Source organism: Prionailurus viverrinus, unplaced genomic scaffold (genome assembly GCF_022837055.1).
Source record: "Prionailurus viverrinus isolate Anna unplaced genomic scaffold, UM_Priviv_1.0 scaffold_39, whole genome shotgun sequence".
In the NCBI taxonomy this organism is placed as follows: Eukaryota; Metazoa; Chordata; class Mammalia; order Carnivora; family Felidae; genus Prionailurus; species Prionailurus viverrinus.
In genome coordinates this window covers 2,154,152-2,177,964 of record NW_025927607.1, presented here as the reverse complement: position 1 = coordinate 2,177,964, position 23,813 = coordinate 2,154,152, and the positions used below count along the sequence as shown (strand labels likewise).

Here is a 23,813-nt window from a genome sequence, read left to right as displayed (position 1 = left end):
AAAAGTGACGAGAGGAATTCCTGCTCTGGCCTTAATTGCTACCGAGGAAGGGACGGGACAGAGAAGGAGTGTGCAGAGCCCCCGGAGAGCGAGCCCCGGCAAGGGCCTCGGGGGACAAGGCTGGAGTGGGTGCCATGTACAACCTAACGCTGGAGAAGCCAGATTTTAGAAGTGTTGATACTCGAAGGGCGGATCTGAAAAAGGGAGCCTCTTGTAAAACGCGTTTCGAACTGTCTATAAAACAGGGGGCTGATATGCCAGAATGGGGTCACCACATGCGAGCTGACCTGGGAGCCGGTGCTGACCGTTGAGGGAGAAGGGGGACTGAATCGCAGGAGGGAAGCAGAGGAAATGCTAACGCCCCCTCTGCAGGCCGCGGCTGACGGTTACATAACCTGCCGAAGTCACACCGCGCCATCGTGAGGCGGTCTGGCACCAGCGGCCCTGCACCGACACCCCCCCCCCCCCCGCTAGAGACTGGCAGGACGCACCAAGACAAAGCCCAAGTGCTCAACTTACTTACAAACAACAAACCACACGCCTTCTCCAGGTCTCTACATGAGCCTTAAGAAGTGGGGAATCGCGGATCCCCGATCATCCCCCACTGGGAGGGAGGGGCACACACGGGCCACAAGTGACACGAAGTTCTGGGACGTCGTCCTGCTCGTGCCCATCAGGACTGTTTCGGTAAAGAGAGGGCATCTTAAGCACAAATGGCTAGGTCTTCTTAAACTGGACATCTACACTCCTCCCCCTCCCCTGGATTTTACTAACCACATGTTGCCTTCTTGGCTCAAATCGGCCACACGGAGGGACTGCAGCCTGTCGCTACCTCAGAAGGGGAAGAAAGGGCAAGGAGCCCCGGAGGGAGCATCCCGGGCGGGCGACAGGCTGCACCGGGACCGGCAGCGGTCTTGGCCACCAGAGGGCCCGGGAGGACGTGGGGCTGGAGGCAGAGGCAGGCTGGGGGTGGGGGGGCCCTCCGATCAGGAGAGTGCGGCCCAAAGCCCTGAGGGCGGTTTCCCAAACCTCCCTGATCTTAGCCCAGCCTCAAAATCTTCTCTCAGCGGAGACAACATGTCCGGACGCCCAGTGCTCACAAACACAGAAGACGGGAAAGAAGAGAAACCCACCTTAGACATATGTCGCCCGTCTCTGTGATGTTGGGGTGCCAGATCCTGGTCAGGCATTTCACTTTGGGAGGCTGCAACACAGAGAGAAAGGAAGAGATCACGGGCTCTCCAGACCACGCCTGCTGCCACAGACCCCCATCTAGCCCCCGTTCCACTGTTTGCGCGGCCAACCAGTCTTCAGCTCTGGACACCGGCTCGTGTCACCCGCGTGGGAGTGGTCTTCACGCCGCATCCACACGTGCCAGTCTCCCTGACAAAGCCTGCCCGCACCCCTAACACAACGCTTCTGCAAGTCCCGGGGCCCGCGGGCGCGTGGTGCTGGTGGCTGGGCCTCGGCCCCCTCTTGCCCTCCCTGCAGGGGCTGCAGACGAGCCCACGCTGTGCCACCGGCCCAGTTCACACGGGGGCCCTGCGTGCTAAGCTGCCGAGCTGTGGCTGCGGTCACCGCTCCTTCCGGTGGTAGCCGGGTCCCCGTGCAGGTGTTTCTGAAGATGCTACTGCACGTACACTGTCCCATACCCACGTCTTAGTCTGCTTTACACTCACGGGAGGGAGAGAGAATGAAAACGAGTATGTGGGAATGAGGCACACGGACTTCGCTTATGAGGAGGCATGTTTGCAGAAAGCCGTTCTTTTAAAGTGACTCCGTAATAAAAGCACTCTGGACTTGTTTGAGGAATAAAGCTACAAAAACACAGGGCAAGATCTTTCCTTTTGTGATATGTGATGATCCCACCCAGAAATAATCTGCATTCACATCTGATCTGCACCTCGAGCCTCTCTTCTAGGCAGAGCTGTGTTCCGGCACATCCGTTTTTCTTTAGAGGCACGGGGGCGTGTGTGCTCTACTTTTTCACGTGCATCTCTCACCATTTCAGATGGTTTGGGGGTTCCTCGCCTGCCGTGGCACAGATACTAGCATTTCACGAGCCAGTTCCCATGACTGGGCATTCACAGGCTGCCTCCCACCCGTCCCACAGGCTGGGCTCGACCAGCCCGTGTGTCCGCTCCCGTGCGTGAGACAGGTCCCCCGGGTACGGAGCTGGTCAGGCATGCAAGGGTCACCTCGCCAAGTCTCACAGACACGTCATCTCACAGATACTCAAGTGGGAGCCCTTTGTCACAGGGGGTGACGTCTTCGTCTTCCCAGTGTATCACATGCGGTTATGATGCTATTCTTTTGTAAAGTCTCCGTAATCAGATGTTTATCTGTTACTAACCTACAAAGTATTTCACCGCCCAAAGACTCTCCTGCGTTTTTCCAGTCCTTGAAGAGTTCCACCGTCTTGTCTGTACAAAACAGACATACTTTCCAGCACCCTCCTAAATCTTTCTACTGACACGAAAAATCATCACACCAAGAAACTCCCCAAGGGCTTAATCCAGGTCTGCAAATGTAGGTGTCCAAAGATTACAGGATTAGGTTCAGAGTGAGTTTCAACCAACTTAATATGCTCTAATTTGCTTTCCTGCAGGTAAACTGGAAGGCCTTTGACAGAAACTATGCCGTGGCTGTGCGTTTCCGGCGAGGCCTGCAGGCGGGGGCGGGGGCAGGCTGGCACTCCGGGCTGTATGAATCTGAGGGAACCCGAAGGCCCGCTCTCCCTCCCGTCTAGAGAGTCCCCGACACTCTTGTCACCTCGCCTAGTGTTCACTAGATCTCCAAGTATCTGACTGCAACTGCCCCCCCCCCCCTTGTCCCTTTACACCCTCCACAGTTAGATGCCAGCACAGACACCTCCCCTGTCCCCGTCGATGGTCGTCCTCTAAGCCTCGGTCCCCATAACAGAGAGCAAATCAGAACCCCGGACCCGGATTCTGACACACGCTTTCCAAACACAAATTGCTGCCTCGACCCCCCTAAGGCAAGACAGACAAGAAATACCCAGCTCCACCTGCTACCCGGCATTGCCACCTGCCCCGTCACAGGCTGAGTTTGACATGTGACCGCTACTGCAGTGCAAACCAGTGGGGGAAAAAGGGATTCTTCCATCAGAATCCATCTGGCAAACTACCTGGAAAACCCCAGTCGGATCCCCACTTAAGACTCGTATTCCAGATGCACTAAACACAAATGACACAGAACTTTAGAAGAGTGCTGGAAGAGGGGCGCCTGGGTGGCTCAGTCAGTTGAGCGTCCAACTTCAGCTCAAGTCACGATCTCACGGTCTCTGGGTTCGAGCCCCGTGTCGGGCTCTGGGCTGACAGCTAGGAGCCTGGAGCCTGCTTCGGACTCTGCGTCTCCCTCTCTCTCTGCCCCGCCCCCATCCGCACACCCGCGTGCGCGCCCTTGCTTGCTGTCTCTCAAAAATAAAGGTTAAAAACATTTTTTTTTGAGCACTGGAAGAAAAAGCTGACGAGTTACCTTGGTGAGTCTGGAGGCCTGTTTTAAGCATTTCATAACAAGAAAAACTTGTAAAACAAAAGTAGATTTGAGGACAGTGGTGAAGCACAAAAACCTCAAACTTTTACAGAACAACATCAAAACACAAAGGAAAAACAAAAATCCTTTCGGTACAACCAAGAAAACTGGGGAAAAAAAGTTTCATATAAATTCTAGCTAAGAACTCTTGCAAGAAAAACAAACATCTCAATGGAAAAAGGGGCTAAGGACATAATTACAGTTCATAAAGAACATAAAAAGCTCATAAATAGGAAAAAATATTTAGCACCCTACTTATTTGAGAAACAAAAACTCAAATGACAATTAGATACCGTTTATTTCCTCCCAAAATGGCAAAGATCAAAATAATCAAAACATTCCATCTTTGTGAGGAAAAAGGGAATTTCCAGGCAGTGACGGTGAGGAGGCTGCCGGCATGACCTCTGGGGGGGCGGATTTAATAGTGTTGACGAAGAGCTTCAAACCCGGTATCCGTTACTCCACGGTCTTAATTCTACGTCTAACGGCTTAGGCCACGGGCAGGGGCAGACGAACGGCAAGTGCTGTCTGGGACGCACGACAGAGCTGCTCACGCCAGGGGGGCAGCGAACCGCAGCCTGGTGAACCGAGTGCAGGCGGGCCTGTCTCTGCATGGGATCTGAGTATGGTTTCTACGTTTTTAAAAGATCGTTTGAAAAAACCCCACATAGTTTGTGACGGAAAAAAAGAATACATGGTAGAGACCAAAAGTGGTTCACAAAGCCTGAAATATTTACTATCTACAGAAAGTCTGGTTCGTACTGTCAACAACTGGTCAACCAGCGACCAACAATAAAGGACTGACTTAAAACCATGACGCGTATAGTGAAGTGTTCTAACGATGATGTAATTATGTTAATTGACATGAAAACGTACGTTAATCTTGTTATGATGGTGAAATAAAAAAAAGTTACCGTGTTAGGGGTGTTAGCAAAGTCCTTACAAAGAACATAAAAGCATAAGAACAAATGAGCGAGGCGGCTCCACGGGGCCCTCCCAGGCTGGCCGTCTCCTCATGCAGATGAAGCACGGGTCCCTGCAGTTTACTCTCACAATCTCTGCCCCAAATGCCCGTAACCTACGCATTTTCATATGCTGGTTTCATCTCCTGCACGCAGGTTCGTATGGGCGGAGCGTGCCCCCCGCGGGACAAGTGCGCACCATGTGGCGGGCACTGGAAATACAGCGAAAGAAAGGTGCTCCAGACCCCGCTTCGGGGAGCCGCCAGTGTGGCCAAAGGGACACCGAGGAGTTAGGTAAGCGAAGATTAATACAAAAAGAGTAAACACAAGTACCTCTGTATCAGCCACGCTCGGGTTCCTGGGGGACGGTGTCACCTCCCCACCCCCTGCCCCAGGGACCACTGTACCGTCTCAGCCTGGACGAGGCAGTGGGACAGGCAAAGGGGCCTGTGGGGGGGGGGGGGGGGGGGGGAGAGGTCCTAACAGCGGCAGGGCCTGAGTCCACCCAGACAGGCTGGCCCCTCCGTGCCCCTTGCTTGAGGACACTGGTTCCATTCCTGATAAAATGAAACCAGCCGATCATTCAGAAATTTCCCAAAGGAGATAGAAACTAAATATAAAAATGTAAAATCATCATAAATCACTAATTAACATAAAAAAACACGTCCTCAAGGCCCAGTGGTTTTCTATCTTGTTTATGCCGTGTCCCATTCTCTCCGTTTCTGGAAGAAGTCACACAGGGACAGGACAACATGACAAACATTTTCTCACTACGAGTGGCCACCCGGTTTGGCGAGAAGGGCACACGCTAGGTAGCCAGGCAGCCCTGGGCAGGAATCCACTTCAGCACCTGATGGTTTATTCTGGCAAAGCTAAGGAGGGAAGTTCCCAACTGTAGCCCTCTGGGCCCTAGCTTCCTGACGCATGAACATGAGCGTATTAACGCCCCCCAGGGAACTCCCGGGGAGGGACACAAGTGAGCGGGGGCATCTGGCACATGAAAGCTCTCAACAAAACTCGGTTCCTTCCTTGGCATCTTCTCACGCTCCGCCCTCTTCCGACACTCTGCTACTCAGTGGTGCCTCACGTACCCGCGACAGCGGGTCTCAGATCCCGCAAGGCTTGTTGGAGAAGTCTACCAGCTCATGCTAAGGCCCTCCCCAAGCCACCCCCCTCCTCAAACACTCACTGCCTCTCCAAAAAGACTGTCACAAACTTACCATCCTTTAATTTAACATTCTTTGGATGAGGAATCCTTAGAGTACGTCCAGATAATTGAAAAGTCTGGAATCTTAAGTACCGTATGCCTGGCTGTTTCCAGAAAACATCAAAATAGCCCCTGGAATTGTAAACATCTGTGCTGAAGCCAAACCTCTCCAGCCACATCTCACCTGAGGGAGTACGGGGTTCTGTGGAGCCAGGCTCCTCGGTCTGTGATTAGGGAAATATGGAAAGTCAGTAGGTAGCTGGATGGATGCGTGGACAAAGACCTGAAATGCATATTTTCCTCTTTGCTTCAAAATATATTTTTTCCCTTACTGCCACCTCTACCCCATCCTCATAAGCTACGTTCAGAAAGAAATTTTAATGTCGTGGCCCCGTAAAGGTAAAGGTTGGGCTTCACACAAAAAAGTGTGACAGCCCCTGAACTGCACCCCATTGGTGGGGCCAGGGCCCAGGGCAGGGGAGCCTAATCCCACTTGTCAGACAACACGGAGTCTCTGCAGGTAAAGTGACTGGACACGTGGTGTCCCCGGTATCCGCAGCCTCAGGTTAACAAGGGGCTTAGTTTTACCAGTGGATTTTTCTTTCCTATTTGATAAGCCTAGAGAGGACTAGGAAGCATCAGGGGGATGTTTACACACACATATATAAATTCAAAATTGTGAAGATGTCCCCAACTGTCACTAGTTTCTCAGGCCAAAGTGAAAATGCTCAACAACCCTCAAATCTGAGTTTCTCATTCCTCCCCACTGCTCCCCAACCCTGATTCTTCCTTCGGGTCAACTTGGTCAATCCACCGCCCGCAGGCTGCTAATTCTCATTTCTGTGCCTGTCAACACAGTTCCAGAAAGTTCGACGTCACCTCAACACCACCCTCCCCTGGCTATGGGCCAACCCAAGTCAGGACAAGTCCAATCCTGTTGTTTCTCCTTAAAGCTCAAATGGCCCGACCACTTTCCCAAAATGACCCTCTCCTTTCCTTCTCTGAATTCACGTAAATTAGTTTCCTGTCCCTGCTCGATAGCTCTGTTGTCTGCTATTCACTGCTTTTCTCACGCTATGGTAACTTTCTACTTTGTCTCACCTTCCTAACTGATAAAGATAGAATGTGACAGTATTTGGTGTGAATATTACCTAGGGTGGGTCTTTGAGAGATTAACATGTAGCTATGGGTATAAATTATGGCTTAAACCTATAAGGCATTCTTCTTTTCTGGAATTCTTAAGTACATGTTTTCTACACTTCGAGGGTTTTGGTGCCATACCGTAAACAGAACTACGGTTTTAAGTAAAATGCCTTCCTCTTCAGTGCTAGAATGTAACAGATAGGATTTACATGAACCATTCAGGCAGCTCCCAGGGAAGGTGCCAGCCTAGGCAGAGCGGAGGTCCCAGTGCAGGCTGCCTGGCACACAGTAGTCCCAAGTACTTGTTGAGAAATGAATCTCCCTCCCAAGGCTCTAAATCCTGCTGACGAGTAACACCAACCAGAAATATTGGCCATTTTGTACTCAGTCCCAGGACTGGGGGGACCCAATGCAGTGGGGGTGTGCTGGGCCCCGGGACGGCCACCCAGCCACGCGAAGGGGAAACAACAGCTCAAACGCAGGCTACTCACCACCATGTTGTACGCATCAGGAACTTCAGTTTCAAACTGAAATTTTCCACCCTGGTAGTAACCCTCATCTATCAAAAACACAAAACAAAACAAAAAATCCTTTCAATTAAAAAAAAAAGTTAACAGAAAGCAAACACTATGTTAGGATACGGCAAAAACAGAGAATTAAGAGTTTAAAACCAAGACTGCAGGATTCCTTCGATACGTCACCAAATCCTGCCCCTGCCCTGATGATGAACTTAAATCGGCTCCCCGTGACCCTGCCTGCTGTCCGTCTCCTCGCCGGCCATGTGCGCTCAGGGGAGGCGCTGGCATCCCTCAGTTACCCAGAGCCGGCCCGGGTAGCCCTGTTCTCACCTGGGCCCCGTCCCACTCCGCATCACAGCACCGGTGTGCCCCCTTCAAACACATCTCATGACAGGTAACCATCCTGGGTAAGCTGCAAGGTCATCTCTTTGCGGCTGGCTGCCCCATGAGAGTGTCAGGTCTGAGGGGGTGCTCCAGGCCCTGCGGACAGGCAGTGAAGCACACAGCCCCTGCCCCAGTGAGCGTGCACAGTCAACACTTGCGAGCCGACTGGCTGAGGGCTCGGTGCAGCCTTCTGAACAGAGCACGCCCCCTGGAACGGGGCTGGAGGGCACCGGTGGGCATGCAGGAGGACGTGTGGAGGCAGGGTGGCACCAGGTCACAGACCCCACAGCACAGTCGCAACTGCGCCAGCCGCCTCTGCCTCTGCTAAGTGTCCACCCACCCCAGGCGAGCCTGGCCTGCGGGTGAATTGTGGGCGCTACTCGTGCTGCTGCCAGCAGAGGGCGCTCACGCCTGCGCTCCAAGCCGGAAATGCACCGGGGTTTTCAGTTACTCTGAACTTCACAATCTGGCAAAATTAACACCATCTTTAATAAGAAAGCTCAACTTTCCCCCAAATATTTATCACACTGTGAACAAATCAACAATACTACATATTATTGCTTCCCTCAGCTGCTTACATAAAATAAATATTTAACACAGAGTTGTTAGTGTCAAACAAATCATCACTACAACAATTTTCCGAGACTGTGTCAACATTTACAGACCCCAATGTTTTCATTCTTTGCCAGTGTGACAGAGGAGAAAGACCGCATTTCTGTTTTACATTCATCTGAAAAGCAGTGAGGCTGAAATTTATTTCATATTATGGGTCATTTTTAAGGCAAGAACCGAATGACTGATGTTCTTTAACTGTCCTTTTATCACCGAAGTATTCATCTTTTAACTACCAATATAGAAAAGCTCTTAGGAAGATCAACCTCTGCCTTTTGTATTTGTTACAGTGTTTCTTAGTCTGCTGGTTTATCACTGATTTTGTGGTTCAACTACTTCTCACCCTGAAGCCCGTCTTTCTGTGGTTTGCCTTTGGTCCTGTGCTTACAAAGATCTTTCCCAACCCAGATGACAGAAACATCTGATTTCCCTTTCTCACAGCGATCTTATGGTTTCATGTACTTTGCAGCCCACTCACTCACGGGAACGAGGCAGCATGTTCTTCCTCACTGCTAGCCTCGACCATCATACGGCCTAGATTATTCTACCCTTCCCCACTCATCTGATACGGCTATTTCTAGCCCTCCCTGGCACCCCTGGATCAGTGACTGACAGCACCGAGAGTCTTTAGAAAAGACTGTTTTGGGGGAAAAATTTTCCCTCCAGATACAAGAACTCTGCAAACAAGGGGCATCGCAGGTAGGCAGTCACGAGAGCACCGCCATGCCCACCAGAGGCTCTGCGGCTGCGAGGCTCCTGTGTCACCGGGTGCCCGCCGCGGCAGGGGGATCTGGCGCTGGGCTCTGCACGCGGTGCGGCGGGCGCTGTGCGTGCTGTCGCCCCAGCTCCCGGTGCAGCACCGCGTCTGCTCTCGCCTGTTCTCGCTCCTCCAGGCTGTGCTCCAGTCACCGCATCCTGCCACACTGTGGTTTTTCTCTAGTTGGCCTTCCACTTCACGATTATATAGTTTCAACAAGGCTGCCAACCAGTTCCAAAGAAGCTGTGATTTGGTCTAATGGGGGTTTGATTTTACCATACTCCTCTGTCCTAGCCAAGCTCTCATTTAATAATTACTACAATTTATCATCTCTGAACTGGTTGAAGACAGACAGGAAGCGGAGAGTTCTAGTTTTTGTCTGTGTCAGGAGAATGATCTGCTGCTGAGGCAGCACTCCTTGTCTCCTCGTCTAAGGACATACATAGCTTTGGAACCCGAGCCACTCTATTTATTTATTGAATTTGCCTAGAAACGCCATGTCCTACTTAAAAAGCAGCTGGGGAGCAAGCAGACTGTACGGAGAGGAAACACACTTAAGAGCATCTCTTATTTCCTGTGATTTTCTCAGTGAAGGCCCCAGTGAAGACTTCTTGCTGACCCACCTCGCGGGTCCGGCTCCCAAGCTGGCGCCTTGCAGGGTGGAGACTGAGAAAGGCCGCACAGCTCTGGACCAGCAGGCACGGGGTTCGTGTACAGCGTCCGTAACCCAGTGTGTGCCACGTCCAAGTCTGGGACGGCCCACTGCGTCACTGTGTGAGGCTGCCGCGACTGGAAACCTCCGGCTTCTCAGATAACTGGGACAACAGTTCGAGTACAACAGTGAAACGCAGCAGGAAAGTTCCTGGCATCCAGCTCACTGGGCCGGCCTATCCCCGCCCCTCAGGGTTACAAGGAGAGGAACCGTATGCCACTGACTTTCAGCCAGGTTAGGGGTATTCCTGGGAGGAGACTGGCCGAGGGATATGTGGGCACAAACAACTCCAGGAGAATCCACTTCTAGGTGGCCAGTGTCCGGGTGCATTCCCTAAAAGAAAGCTGCCTGACAGTCTCACGAGGTCAGACTCCCACCGGCCACTCCTTCCCTCTCCCTTCTCATAGCTGTCCCCACTAGAAGCAGAAGGTTGACTTCTCAGCTCTCTTCTTACCATGATGCACTGCCCCAAGGCACAAACATCCCAGTGGACAAAGGTCACAGGAAATGGAGGCACGTGGCAGGGTTGTGCTTTCCCCATCTGACACCCAGTTCTGTTAAGGGCAAAGTATGGTGTTATAAAGAAGACATCCCAGTTCATATTGGAATGTCTTGAATTCAGACATCTTGTGGAGTCTGCTGGCACCAAGGATTAAAATTTCACTTAGAGGCTTTGGGGCACCTGGGTGGCTCAGTCAGCTGGGTATCCAACTTCGGCTCAGGTCATGATCTCACGGTTCGTGACTTTGAGCCCCACTTCGGGCTCTGTGCTGTCAGCTCAGAGCCTGGAGCCTGCTTGGGATTCTGTGTCTCCCTCTCTCTCTGCCCCTCTCCTGCTCACCCTCTGTCTCTCTCAAAAATAAATAAAAACAAAAAATTTAAAAAGTTTTCATTTAGTGAATTCAATCCCTAGAGGACTGTAAAAGAACACATGATCACTGTGAGAAGCAAGCAAACAGGGAATCAATAAGCCACAGGCATATGGCACCTTCTTCTGCCCAGGCGATTGGGTTCAAGCCTCACCTAACTGCCAGCAATTAAACTCGGAAGTGAGGCGGCGGATGGCACATCCTAGAAGTAAGTAACACTTCTCCCAAGAGAGAGTGAGTCTGACTGCTGACTGAGCTGATAATCAGAACTGGTTCTGCCTACTAAAGCATCGGAGAGATATTTCTTATTCATTGAATGAGCTAAACCTGCAGCTTCCAGCTTTTGAGGAAGTACAAAGCATTAAGTTTTTACATTGGCAAGGGTATGACCAAACCAATAATATCTCAAAGTTCTCAACTCTTCCTGAGAATCTCAGATAAAACAAGATGCTTCCAAGTGAAGACAGGTATGATTAACGGTCAGCTGACAGGTCTTGGGAAAGTGGCTTTTATGAACGCCTCAGAAACCGTGATGCTAAGGGGCTCTGATGTCTGTGTTCAGAAAGTCTTTTCCAAGTCAGACGGGTTCCAATTCTCTGCTTTCAACAAAATGGAGGGAGGAACCTGATCTAACATTCGGCAGCAAGATCAAGAAAATATAGGATTCTGAAGTCCAAGGATGGAATGTCATAGCTGTGACAAAACACCTCCCATGCCTCTGCCATCAGGCAGTCTTCAGTGTCTACATCTATAAAAACAAGATGAAGGAAGAAAACTGGCACTCCTTCCCTGTAGCATAAAGAAGAGTCATTTACAAATTCATCAACCAAATCAGAGAAAAATGCTAACGGTAACTCCATCATTCTCAGATCCATTTCAGATGCAACGCTGTTTTATGTTCAATAACCATCGAAGCTTACAACATCCTGTTTAAAGTCATTCATTCAGCAAATATCTGATGAGAGCTCATGATGTGCCAGACCTTGTTCTGGGCCCTGGTGACACATCAGCAAGAGACCCTCCCACCAGTACAAGCGCACGTTCTGGCGGGAGAAGGTGAAGGAGCCAAGGGAGCAGGAGTCGAAATTTTACACAGGGTGGTCGGAGAGAGCAAAGGCCTGAAAACGGAGGCCATCGGGGTGAAGAACACTCCAGGCGGGGGAGCCGGGTGAGGCCCATGAAAACAGCGGGGTATGTTCAGAGAGCACTCCAGCAGCCAGAGGCGAGGCAGGGGAGAGGAGGAGCGGAGGCCAAAGAGACCACAGTAAGAGTGCTGGCTTTTATGCAGAGCCAGGCGGGGAGCCCGGAGAGGGGTCTGAGCAGAGGAGGGCTGGGCTGCAGGCCCTGTGGAGGCGACCTGTTACAATAACCCCGGTGAGAGATCATGCTGGTTAGGACCTTGGAAATATTCCGATGGGAACACCACCAGGATCTGCTGACAGATGAGGGTGGGGAGTGGTGAAGAGAGGAGCTAAAGAAGAGCTAAGGTCTCTGACCCCGCAACGCAAAGGGCAGAGTTGCCATCGGGAAGATCAAAAGGCTGCAAGGGGCATCACCGCACCAAGTTCAACATCGGACGCGTCGATCTGAGATTTCCTGTCAACATTCAAACAGAGGCGTTGATCGCCAGCAGACGATTCTGGAGTGTGGGGGAGGTCGGGGCTGGATGAGGGCAGGGTGGGAGCTGTCCAGTATACGGAAGCACTCACATTTCATGAGCTATGAAGGTCCGAGGACGGGACAAAGCCTCAGGGGCCCCCACACCTAGAGGGGTCTGGGAGAGGAGACAGGAGGGGCAGCCAGCACCGAGGAGGAAAAGCAGGAACCAGGAGCTGGTAAAAACAATGACTGACAACTGTTCAGAACAAAATGCTTAAGACCGAAGAGTCTTCCGGTTAGAAAAACTTTTTAAATAACTTATACACATACATATAGAAGTGTGTGTGTGTGCGCGCGCGTGTATTTACAGAGTAGTAGGACAAGGTGACAAAGTACTTGGCAGAAAAATGTTCACATTAGGATACAATCCTATAGGACGAGTGGAAGAAAAATATGAGTGAGAGGAGAAAAGGCAGCAATGAGCATTTTCCAACCACTGAACTAGAGCTTATTCATATTTCTACAAAAATGCATGATGGTGGGCGTATCCATGCTATTTAGATTCTACTGGAAACATTTTAAAGAGCAATATAATACTTTTATCTTTAAATGTCAATATTTACAACACACTGGAAATTATGTAAATTTCAAACTTAAAAGTCAGCAAAAACAGCGTCCTTGCCAAGATGAGCTTGTAGACTGGGGTCAGCAAACTGCTGTAAAAAGCCAGACGGTAAGCACGCTTCAGGCTTTGGGACACAGGTCTCTGTCGCATATGCTGTTTTGCTGGCTTTTTCACAGCCCATCAAATACGTAAAAGCCACTGTGAGCCGGAGGGCCGCACGAACAGTGGCCCAGGGCGGGATGGCACCCAGCGTGCCCAGGCCAACGCGGAAGTACCTGAAGACACATCCGCGGTCGGACCGTGAGACACAGCACGCGTGAAGCCGGCTCATCTCAGGGGAGGCTGCTGTGGGGGCTGGACTGTTCAGGGGAGGCTTGGGGGATGTGCCGTTAGGTACACCCTCAAAATCGGGATGACAACCACAACCCTAAGCACACCGACACGTGGAGCACGCACCGCACACGGTCACCTGGGCTCATGCACGTATTCGCTCACCCTGTCTCCACCACTGCGGTGAGACAGGCACATCATCACCCCTTCAGAGAAGAAACTGAGGCCCGTGCAGTAAGAAACTGTCCTGGCCACAGCCCCACAGCTAGCGGGTGGCAGAGCCATTTCCGGCCAGGCTGTCTCCCTGGGATCTGAGGGCAGGTGGGGGCGGGGAAGACAAAGAGGCAGTGTCCACAGGAGGGCGGACTGGGCACAGAGCCGCAGCCAGGACTGCCACGAGCCCACTGTGGGGCCAAGCCGGGGAGGTGGGCGGGTACTTGGGGGTGACATGGGGTCGGGAGCCACGCGGGGGCTGCAGACAAACACTAAGTCAGCTGCTAAAGAAAAGTGAGCACCCTGGGACCCGATGGAGGCTAATTTACGTGTGGAGGTAATATATATGTAAGAGATATTAATATAGACCATTGGGGTCCCAGGCAGGAGTTACAGAAAAAATATTTAAAGAAATGTTGGTCAAATTATTTGTGAGTTTGACAAAAACCAAAGCTACAGATCCAGAAAGCTCAGTAAGCCCAGGTAAGGTCCATTATCACATCAAAGAACATCACAGACAGACTGCTAAAAACGTGATAAAGAGACGGTCTTAAAAAGCAACCAGAGACTAAAATGCACACATAAAGCGGAACAAAGAATGAGCACTGACTACTTATAAGAAAGAATACAAGTCAGGAGGCAGCAGAATGAGGTCTCTACAACAATGAACTCGTCACCGGGGGGCTGTACTACAGACAAATCCAGAACATCCAGGATGTTCTTCAGGCAGAAGGAAAAGTAACAGATGGAAATCCAGACCTAAGGAAGGAGTGGTGACTACGCTGGGAAACAGATAAAAGAAAACAGGATATGGAAGGCTGGGTCACAGAGTACATAAAGGAGACAGGACAACTGTAAAGGGAAGGCTGGGTAGGGAAACGGAAACACCCTACTATCTGTCTGAGCCTCCACCTGAAGAACTGGGGGAAGCAAAGCCAAATTAAGCTGAAAACAAGCTGAAGGAAGGTAATCAAGATAGGATCAGAAAACAGAAAATGGTAGAGGAAAATCAATAAACCCAAAAGCTGGCTCTTTGCAGAGACTGATAAAATCGATAATCCTCCAGCCAGCCTGATCAAGAAAAAAAGAAAACACACTTTCACTAATAGGAGTTCAAGGAGACTCGACAGAACTTTATAGGACAAGATATTAAGAACAACATTATACCACTAAACTTGATAAATGTGGACAACCTTGAGAAAGACACCAATTACTCTATCTACTAGAGAAAGTGTATTCATCCTTAAAGTGTTACCACAAAAACAAAACACAACCTTCCAGAGCTAGGTAGCTTCCCTGGCAGATTCTACCACTGAGTACAGAACCGATACTAACTCTTCATCCACAGTCCCAGGAAACAGAAGGGAGCACTTCCCCCTTCACTCTGGAGGGATGGCGGGGGGAGGGGAAACCAGATCCTTCTCTTGCCCCACATAAAAAAAGAACTAAGTCACAGACCAAACTGTGAAACGTAAAGCTAAAAAATACTTGGAAAAAAAAAACACGAGATCTTTGTATTTCTTCGATCTCTAGGACACAGAAAGCACAGCTATTTGTACTGGTTAGAATTGTTATTAGAATTCATCACCACGAGCTCAGTGGCTTAAACAACACAAATTTACTATCTTCGGTAGATCAGAAGTCCAAAACAGGCAGCGTGGGGCTGCGATCAGACAGCGGGCAGGGCTGCTGCGTTCCTTTCTGGTGGCTCTTGCCCCATCTTCAAATTCAGTGATGGCCAGTGGAAATGATAATACACACAACCAAATGGATGCATCTCGAAAGCACTGTGCTAAATGAGAACAGCCACAGACAAAATGCTCCATGCTGTTTTGGTCCATTTACATGGCATTCTGGAAACGGCACAACAACAGGAACAATGACGGCCAGAGGCTGGGGGACCTTTTTGAGGTGACGGAAACATTCTCTATCTCGATTATACTGATGGTGACACACCGTCAAAATGCAAGGAACACCCCAGAACAGTGAACTGTCCATCAATTAGACCTCACTAAACATGATTTCTGCAAAAGATAAAGAAAAAACCTATGCCACATAAAAGGCACTAAGCGGTGGGTCAGGAAACCAAGTGTGCTGGCAATTTTTACAATGCCAAAAAGTTCAACATCTAAACAGCTTTATGCACATTATATATGTTTTTACTACTGACCATCAGAATAGGTTTTAAGCATGGTAATGAGCAGTTTTAAAAACGGGAAATCAGATATTTAACTTCAGTCACTCCAGGAAACTTGAGCGTCCCAGGAAAGAAATGTGCCTCGGAGTCATGTGAAAGGCAGGGGGCATAAGCTACTATAGGAACAGAGTTTTATCAGACAAGTCACTTACTCAGTGTGATGGTACGCAAGGAAGCATCATGTCAACAGAGCTCTTGGAAGGAGCCAAGAAAAGAGCAGCGAATGTTCTCCTAACAAAGATTAGCTGATGCTAGGACAGAAAACTGACAGTCTTAAGAGCTCACATCACATTTCTCTTACATGTAAAGAGAAGAACTGCCACCTGTATTTCTAGGGTTATTGGAAAGAAAAGACTTCGCTAGGAAAAAGTCTGTTCCTCTTCCAATCTGTCCCTCATAATGGTTATCTCCATATTAAAATTAAAAATCAAACTAGAAAGAACCAGGGAGTACATGCTCCGGGTCTGAAACCTTGACATAGTAGCTGTGACCACCACCTAAAGTTCTATAAGACTGCAAAGCAGGTCAAGCCAAGGCCTGCATCAGTGTTGTGCTCTACGTCCATATGTGTTTAAATCTCCATGATTGCTGAAATGTTCCAAAATGTTCACGAGTGGAAACAAACCCATCTTTCAGGCTAACCAAACATATTTCTTTTTTCAGAAATTGGGATCTTACTTTATTTCACATTTAGAAACTTTTCTAAGTCCAAAGTTCTGAAACAAAGCTAAGAATGCACCACTAACTAGACATTAATACGGCTAACAGATATATCAGTTAAAATTTTATGACTTAATGTAAGCTACACTTTTATTGTCATGTACTAATTAGGGTGTTTTTATAAATTAAATGTTCAAATTAAGTAAACACGAATCTAACAATTAATGCATTTAGAAACAAATTTAGGTGAACATACACAGTAATACACAAGATTTACAATGCAGCTATAGAATTCCCTAATCAGAATTTATATATATGTAACACTAATAAAAAAAATGTTATTATGTTAAAACCCCCCACGTATTTAATAAAGAACTAATATCCAGTTATATAAACCTTACAACTCGATAATAGGACAAGCAACCCAATTTATAAATGGGAAAAATATTTGAATAGACACTTCAACAAAGAAGATACACAAACAGCAAACAAACACAGGAAGAGATGCAAATAAAGGTCACAAGGAGACACACACCCACGATAATGGCTGAAATTGAAAAGACTGCCAAGATGTCCGCAAGATTGTGAGGGAACCGGAATTCTCATTCACTGCTAGCAGGACTGAAAAACAGTACTTACACTTTGGAAAACAAGATAGCAGTGTCTAATAAAGTAAATTTACTCTGAGCACATAACCCAGTAATTCCGTCACCAGGGGGAATAAAAACATGCTGGCAAAGACCTACATGAGAAGGTTTGACAGCAGCTTCACGCATAATAGGTCCAAAGTGGAAACGACACAAAGGCTTATCAACTGGTGAACAGATAAACTGGTATACACTCACAGGATAAAATACAACTCATCAAAAAAAGATACAATACTGATTAAAAACAACATGGCTGACACTCAAAAATATTTGGTTAAGAATGTAACCAACACCTCAACCAATATTGCGTAAAAAATTTTTTTAATCAACGATCTAAGTTTCCACCTTAGGCAGAAAAAGAAAAGCAAATTAAACTCATTATAAAAGGAAGGAAATAATAAAGTTAAGAGCAGAAATCAGTGAAACGGACAAACAACTGAGAAAAACAAAAATGAGTTCTTTGCAAAGATCAACTGGATAAACCTCAAGCTAACATGATCAAGAAGAAAAAAAAAAAAAAAAAAGAAGACCGAAATTACCAATATCAGGAATGAAAAAGGGGACATCAGTACAGATCTTACATACAACAGTAGAGTAAGAGAATATTCTGAACAACTTTTAGATCAATAATTCTTTAGGTGAAAGAGACAAATTCCTTAGAAGGAAAAAAAATCACTAAAGCTGACTTAAGAAACACAGTAGATGAATAACCCTGTGCCTATTTTTGAATTCATAAGTAAAAACTTTCCAGAAAGAAAACTCTAAGTCCAGACTACTTAAATGTGGAATTCTGTCAAATATTTAAGGAATAAATAATACCAATCCTATGCAAGCTCTCAGAAAACAAGAGGGAACACTTCTTCAGTTATTCTACTAGGTTAGGATTGCTGATGCCAAAACCAGACCAAAAAAAAAAAAAAAAAAAAAAATCACAAAAGAAAACTGCAAACCAACATTCCTCATGAATATTGACATAAAATTCTGTATCAAAATATTAACAAATTTCATCCAGCGATGTAAAAAACAAACAAAAAACAGATAACATACAACGACCAAGTGGCATTTACCACAGGAATATAACATTGGTTTAACATTCAAAAATCAGTAAGTGGAATTTACTAAATTTACAAAATAAAGGAAAAAATCATATGATCATTTCAAATGATGCAGAAAAAGCATTAGAAAGAATTCAACACACATGATGAAAACTCTCAGCAGACAGGAAAAAAAGGGAACTCTTCAACCTGATAAAGGACAGATAAAATCATATTCAATGAATAATGAGCACTTTCCCTTAGGATCAGGAACAGGGCAAAGACATATGCTCTCACTACCTCTTTCAACACTGTACTGGAGGTTACAGCCAGTGCAATAAGAAAAAGAAATTGAAGGCATACACACTCGTAAAAAGAGAAGTAAAAACGTCCTTCTCACAGATGCAATGATCATGGGTGTAAAAATCCTAAGAATATATTAAGAAGCTACTGGAATTTAATAGGTGAATTTAGCAAGATAATAGGACACAGGATCAACATGTTAAAAAATCAATCGTATTTTCATATAATTAGTAACAAGTAAAATGGAAATTTTAAAAATACCATTTACAAAAGCTTAAAAAACATGAAATACTTGGTATTATATTTAAAAAAAAAGTTTAAAAAATTCCACTTATAACAGCTTAAAAAACATGAAATACTTGGTATTATATTTAACAAAGTATTTGCAAGGCCTATACACTGAAAACTACCAAATACTGCTGAGAGAAAGTAAAGCAGATTTACACGGACTCTGCTCAAGCTCGGGAAGACTCAACACTGCTATGATGCCATTGCGTGCAAAACTGATCCATCTCAATCAAAATCCCAGCACTGGGGAAATGCAAATTAAAACCACAATGAGATACTATTCATACTCAAATACTGAGAAGTATGTAGAACAACTGGAACTTCTCAGTCATTGCTGGTCAGTATATAGCAGCACAACTCCTTCAGAAAATAAATTCTTAAAAAGTTGAGTACACATGTAAGATTCCATTTATATGAAATTCAAGAACTGGCAAAAGTCATTTACGGTAACAGAAATCAGAAAGGAACTTTGGATGGGTAGCCAGGGGCAAGGAGTTGACTGCAGGGGCAGAAGAGAATTTTGGAAATACTAGAAGTATCTTTACTGGGCTTGTGGTTATACAGGTATATACATTTTTTAAAAACTTAGTAAAGCTGAACAGTCCAAATTAGTACATTTTATTGTTCGTAATTTTATACCTCAGTAAAATTTCTTTATAAAGGAAAAACTGGGGCGCCTGGGTGGCTCAGTCAGTTAGTTTAAGTGTCCGACTCTTGGTTTTGGCTCAGGTCATGATCCCATAGTTCGTGAGTTCGAGCCCCACATCGGGTTCTGTGCTGACAATGAAGCCTGCTTTGGGTTCTCTCTCTCTCTGTCTCTGTCCCTCCCGAGCTCTCTCTCTCAAAATAAATAAATAAACTTAAAAAAAAAAAAAAAGTAAAAACTAAACTTAAAAAAATTGTTATTTAAGTCCATGTTCCCCTCTGCCTAAAAGCTCCACGTCACAGTGGAGCAGACAGGCCGAGGGGACCCATGCAAGTCAGCGGGGCAACTATGACCTGACCCAGTTTTTCAAACTGTGCCTCCAACTTCACAGAAGACTCCAGGGAGCATTTCGGCAGGTCTTTAGTGTTTGCTTTGTTTCGTCTCATTTCACTTACTAGTATTTTTTCTTATTTTGTGAGTTGACGGACACCTTTCTCCCCCTTAAATTCAGTTTTCCTCTATCACCAAAATACATTTCCGTCTTTCCTCAGAAGAGTACATTTACTCCCAAGCACGAGGGATGTTCGAAAAACAAAACTACGAACACGTTACCTAGTATGAACAGAACTTTCTTGCCAGGAGCCAGATAAAAAAGAGCTTTGGGCTTCAAACGCAGATGCAGTTCTCCCACCCTGACCACCCAAATATCCAGACTTTCTACCTTATTGCGTTTTCAGACTACTGGCTGCCAATGAGGCAAGTTCAAGACCATGTGCTTCAAACACGGTTAAAACTTTCTCACTCAGGCATAGTTATACAATTTCTTCCCAATACTAAGAGGAGCATGACTCCAAGAAATTGTTTTAAAACCATGATGTTAGACAAATTTTTAGGGTTGACAGATCTCTGCCATGTTTCTTAATAACAAAGGGCAGGAACCACGGCAGCTTTCGGACTCACTAACACCACAAAATAAGGGCACACAGACAGCATCTGAAGGGCATGCTGAGCAGACAGCTCAGTGCGATAATCGTGTCCCTGATGTACACTTATTACAAATATAAATGCTAAGGTACTGGGGCGCCTCGGTGGCTCAGTCGGTTAAGCGGCCGACTTCGGCTCAGGTCATGATCTCGCGGTCCGTGGGTTCGAGCCCCGCGTCGGGCTCTGTGCTGACAGCTCAGAGCCTGGAGCCTGTTTCAGATTCTGTGTCTCCCTCTCTCTGACCCTCCCCCGTTCATGCTCTGTTTCTCTGTGTCTCAAAAATAAATAAACGTTAAAAAAAATTAAAAAAATAAAAAATATAAATGCTAAGGTACTAAGTAGTTACAGGCATCAAAACACAAGTTACTCTTGAATCTGATGGAAAGGTGAAGACCGAACCGTAACAACTGTTAACTGTGCTCCACTTTTGAGAACAGTAAGAACATCAAAGATGGTGTCACGTACACAATCTCGATAATCATAACATCCATGTGATTCCATTAAAAAAAAAATGCAGTTAAAAAAAGACAAAGAAAAAAAGAGAAACTCTTATTCAGAGGCTGGACTTGACACAAACCCACTCGTGTCAGATGATGACAAGCCCGACAAACTCAACAAAGGTCTCTGAGCGGCCGGGGAGGACCACAGAGCCCACGCCTCGGTGGTGCGCAGAGCAACGGAATGCCTGCCAACCGCTGAAAATGCCCGACAAAGGCAGAGGCAAGAAAACGTTTTTATGACAAACACACGTCTGAGACCACTCAGTACACAGAACCAATCTTCATCCCCAGAAGAATTTCTGAAAACACTGCATTACTTAACAATGATAGTAAATGACTTCCGGAATGGTGACCTTGAGTCAACAGCCCTTGCTAAAAACAGCACGATGTGCAGTATGTGCTTTATGAAGGCAGCCAGAGTGGTTATAATTGTCATCGTTTCCTAGTTTCAAGTCCTGAGCTCCGGTTATCTCTCAATGTCAGGCATGTAGAAGCCTGTGCTCGGGTTATCACCCCTAGTGCTGTCTTAGAGGAAATGGTATCAGATAGAGTTTACGTCCACGTCCAGCGATGTTTGTAGAACCACCAAAGGGATTCAACGAATTTTTAAGTTTTCAAGCACGTTTTGAAAATGAGGTTTCCCGTTATTATAAAACATCTTCAACAGAAAATAATCCATCCTACCTTCAGGGAGATAAGTGCCAGGTCTTATTTGTAGGGTCATTATCGCCCACTGAAATTCTGTATTTTCTTCGACTTTCTAATTGGCTGGTGACGCATCATTCTCAGTTTCTCACTCCCTTTCCATCCCCTAAATAAAAGAACGCCTTCCATTTCCTCCACAACGCTCCCTTCCCCACCCACCCCACAGGAGCACCGACTGGTCACAGCACGGCACCCGCTGCCCGGCGTCAGCACTGGTGGGCTGTGCCGGGTTGGAATCTGCGATGCTTAGAGCCGCACGGCAATGAGGAAACAAAGAGTCCTCCGCCTTACTGCACAGTCTGACCGAGGAGGAGTACGTTACCATCCCAGAGCACCTGGAGCTTAGACTCTTATCGGCCCTAACACAGACAGCCGCTAATCTGCTCCCTCCCCTGAGCCAGACCCTGGGCTGGAACGCTTCACGCCCACTGTCTATTTCCATTTAACCCTCGTAACTGTCCCGTGAGAGAGGTCCTCCTTGATGCTCACTTTCTAGCTGGGCAGGCTGGGGCAGAGAGGTGATTAAGCAACCCGAACCCTGATCACACAGCCACGAGACAGGAGCGCCAATCAGGATTTCAAAGCTCACAGTCTGCACAGCGCACAACTGCCTCTGTGGCCTGCGCTCCGGCCGTCAGTCTGTACTTCACTTCTGGAGTTCCCACTGAATGCCACAGACTCCCTTTATCCTGCTTTATTTGACTACAAGGCACGTATCTTCTCTTCGTGCGGCATGAAGTCATTACTGTCTTAACTTTCAAAAAGTCAGAGGCAAATCAAGCCAAATATCATAGATCTGGGCAGCCTTGAAACTTTGCTGTTTGCCAATCACTGTGACACTTAAGTGTGGAAGAACATTACCTGGGGTTACAGTTAGCTGAAAGCAGTGGAGCTTGTTTGGATCAGGAAAATGCACTTTACACGTACCTGCAAAAGAAACAGCACATCAGGAAGGTCTGACAGCCGGCGGCAGCCCTACACAGAGGCTGACCTTGAAACACGCGTGGCGTCGAAGGTGCTGGAGGCGTCTGTAGACCCCTCCTCGCTCTTGGCGTGTCACTAACTGTGCCACTATTGCTAACACTGCAAGCCGGTGGCTTTGCCATGGGTGTCCCTCCTCACAGTCCCGCCCTCTTTAATTCCAAACTGAGATGGCTGCTTTCAATCTTTTAATGATCACTGAAAACTGAGATCTTTCCATTAACTTATTTAAGAATAATGCTACTTTAGTTTGAAAAGAGAACACCGCACTTCAAGGAGATTAATACGTGTGGGTAAGGCTAACTAAACATGGCAAAACCAGAAAAACGCAGGCCAAACTTCTGGGCTGTTCAACCACCACCACACTTATTCAGACCCATCACAGTAAACGGAAGCTCAAAAGGTGTCCTTGAGGGGCACCTGGGTGGCTGGCTCAGCCCGCTAAGATTCCGACTTTGGCTCAGGTTATGATCTCACAATTTGTGAGTTCAAGCCCCGCGTCGGGCTCTGTGCTGACAACTTGGAGCCTGGAACCTGGTTCAGATTCTGTGTCTCCCTCTCTCTCTCTCTGTCCTTCCCCTCCTCATTCTGTCTCTCCCTCTCTCAAAAATAAACATTTACAAAAAAAAAAAAAAAGTGTCCATGAGGTTAGCTAGCACCCAGTTTACCTGGCATTAAAAAAAAAAAAAAAAAAAAGTTTTGGGGCGCCTGGGTAGCGCAGTCGGTTAAGCGTCCGACTTCAGCCAGGTCACGATCTCGCGGTCCGTGAGTTCGAGCCCCGCGTCGGGCTCTGGGCTGATGGCTCAGAGCCTGGGGCCTGTTTCCGATTCTGTGTCTCCCTCTCTCTCTGCCCCTCCCCCGTTCATGCTGTCTCTGTCCCAAAAATAAATAAACGTTGAAAAAAAAAAAAGTTTCACAACCCAAGTAGTAGCTCAGCTTGCTTTGTGGATGAAGGGATGCTCTGCTCAGATGGCAGTGCCCTATGCCCCCTGTGCCACACCGGAAGGGGTCTGGTCAACCGGGACAAGGAGTTCCCATAGGAGAAGAGGGAACGGCTAGTGGTCCAGATAGAAGTTGGCCACATCCTACATCTGTTCCTTCAAACAAAGGGTATAGAAGAACAGTGAGTACACAAGGAATAAACACCCACTATACTGGGAAGGAATATGTAGAAACTGTCTATAAACTCAGAAAACACTACACTGAACTCCTTGGATCGCCAGCTGACTTTATTTCTTACAAGTCTCACTGCAAACGTTTTGCCTGGTTTTATAATGGTATGAAATTTCACCGAAAACAGGACAACTTCAATTTTGACTTGGAAATGGCCCTTAGAGATCATCCCGTCCAATATCCTCAAGCATGGGATGATACAAAGGTCC

At 47.2% G+C, this 23,813-nt stretch overlaps 1 protein-coding gene across 4 annotated transcripts in view; it reads right to left on the bottom strand.

Annotated features, from left to right (window-relative positions):
- UBE2F (ubiquitin conjugating enzyme E2 F (putative)) overlaps positions 1–23,813 on the bottom strand; it is a 58,589-nt gene that overhangs the window by 15,964 nt on the left and 18,812 nt on the right. For 3 of the 4 annotated variants that reach the window (XM_047846371.1, XM_047846370.1, XM_047846369.1), the window contains 3 exons: positions 22,312–22,377; positions 7,359–7,426; positions 1,134–1,204 (listed from right to left, as the gene is read on the bottom strand). In XM_047846371.1, coding sequence (XP_047702327.1) covers positions 1,134–1,204; positions 7,359–7,426; positions 22,312–22,377 — 205 coding nt within the window. Of the gene's footprint in view, positions 1–1,133; positions 1,205–5,908; positions 5,949–7,358; positions 7,427–22,311; positions 22,378–23,813 lie in introns of all 4 variants that reach the window. The other variant, XR_007149559.1, reaches the window with a different exon arrangement.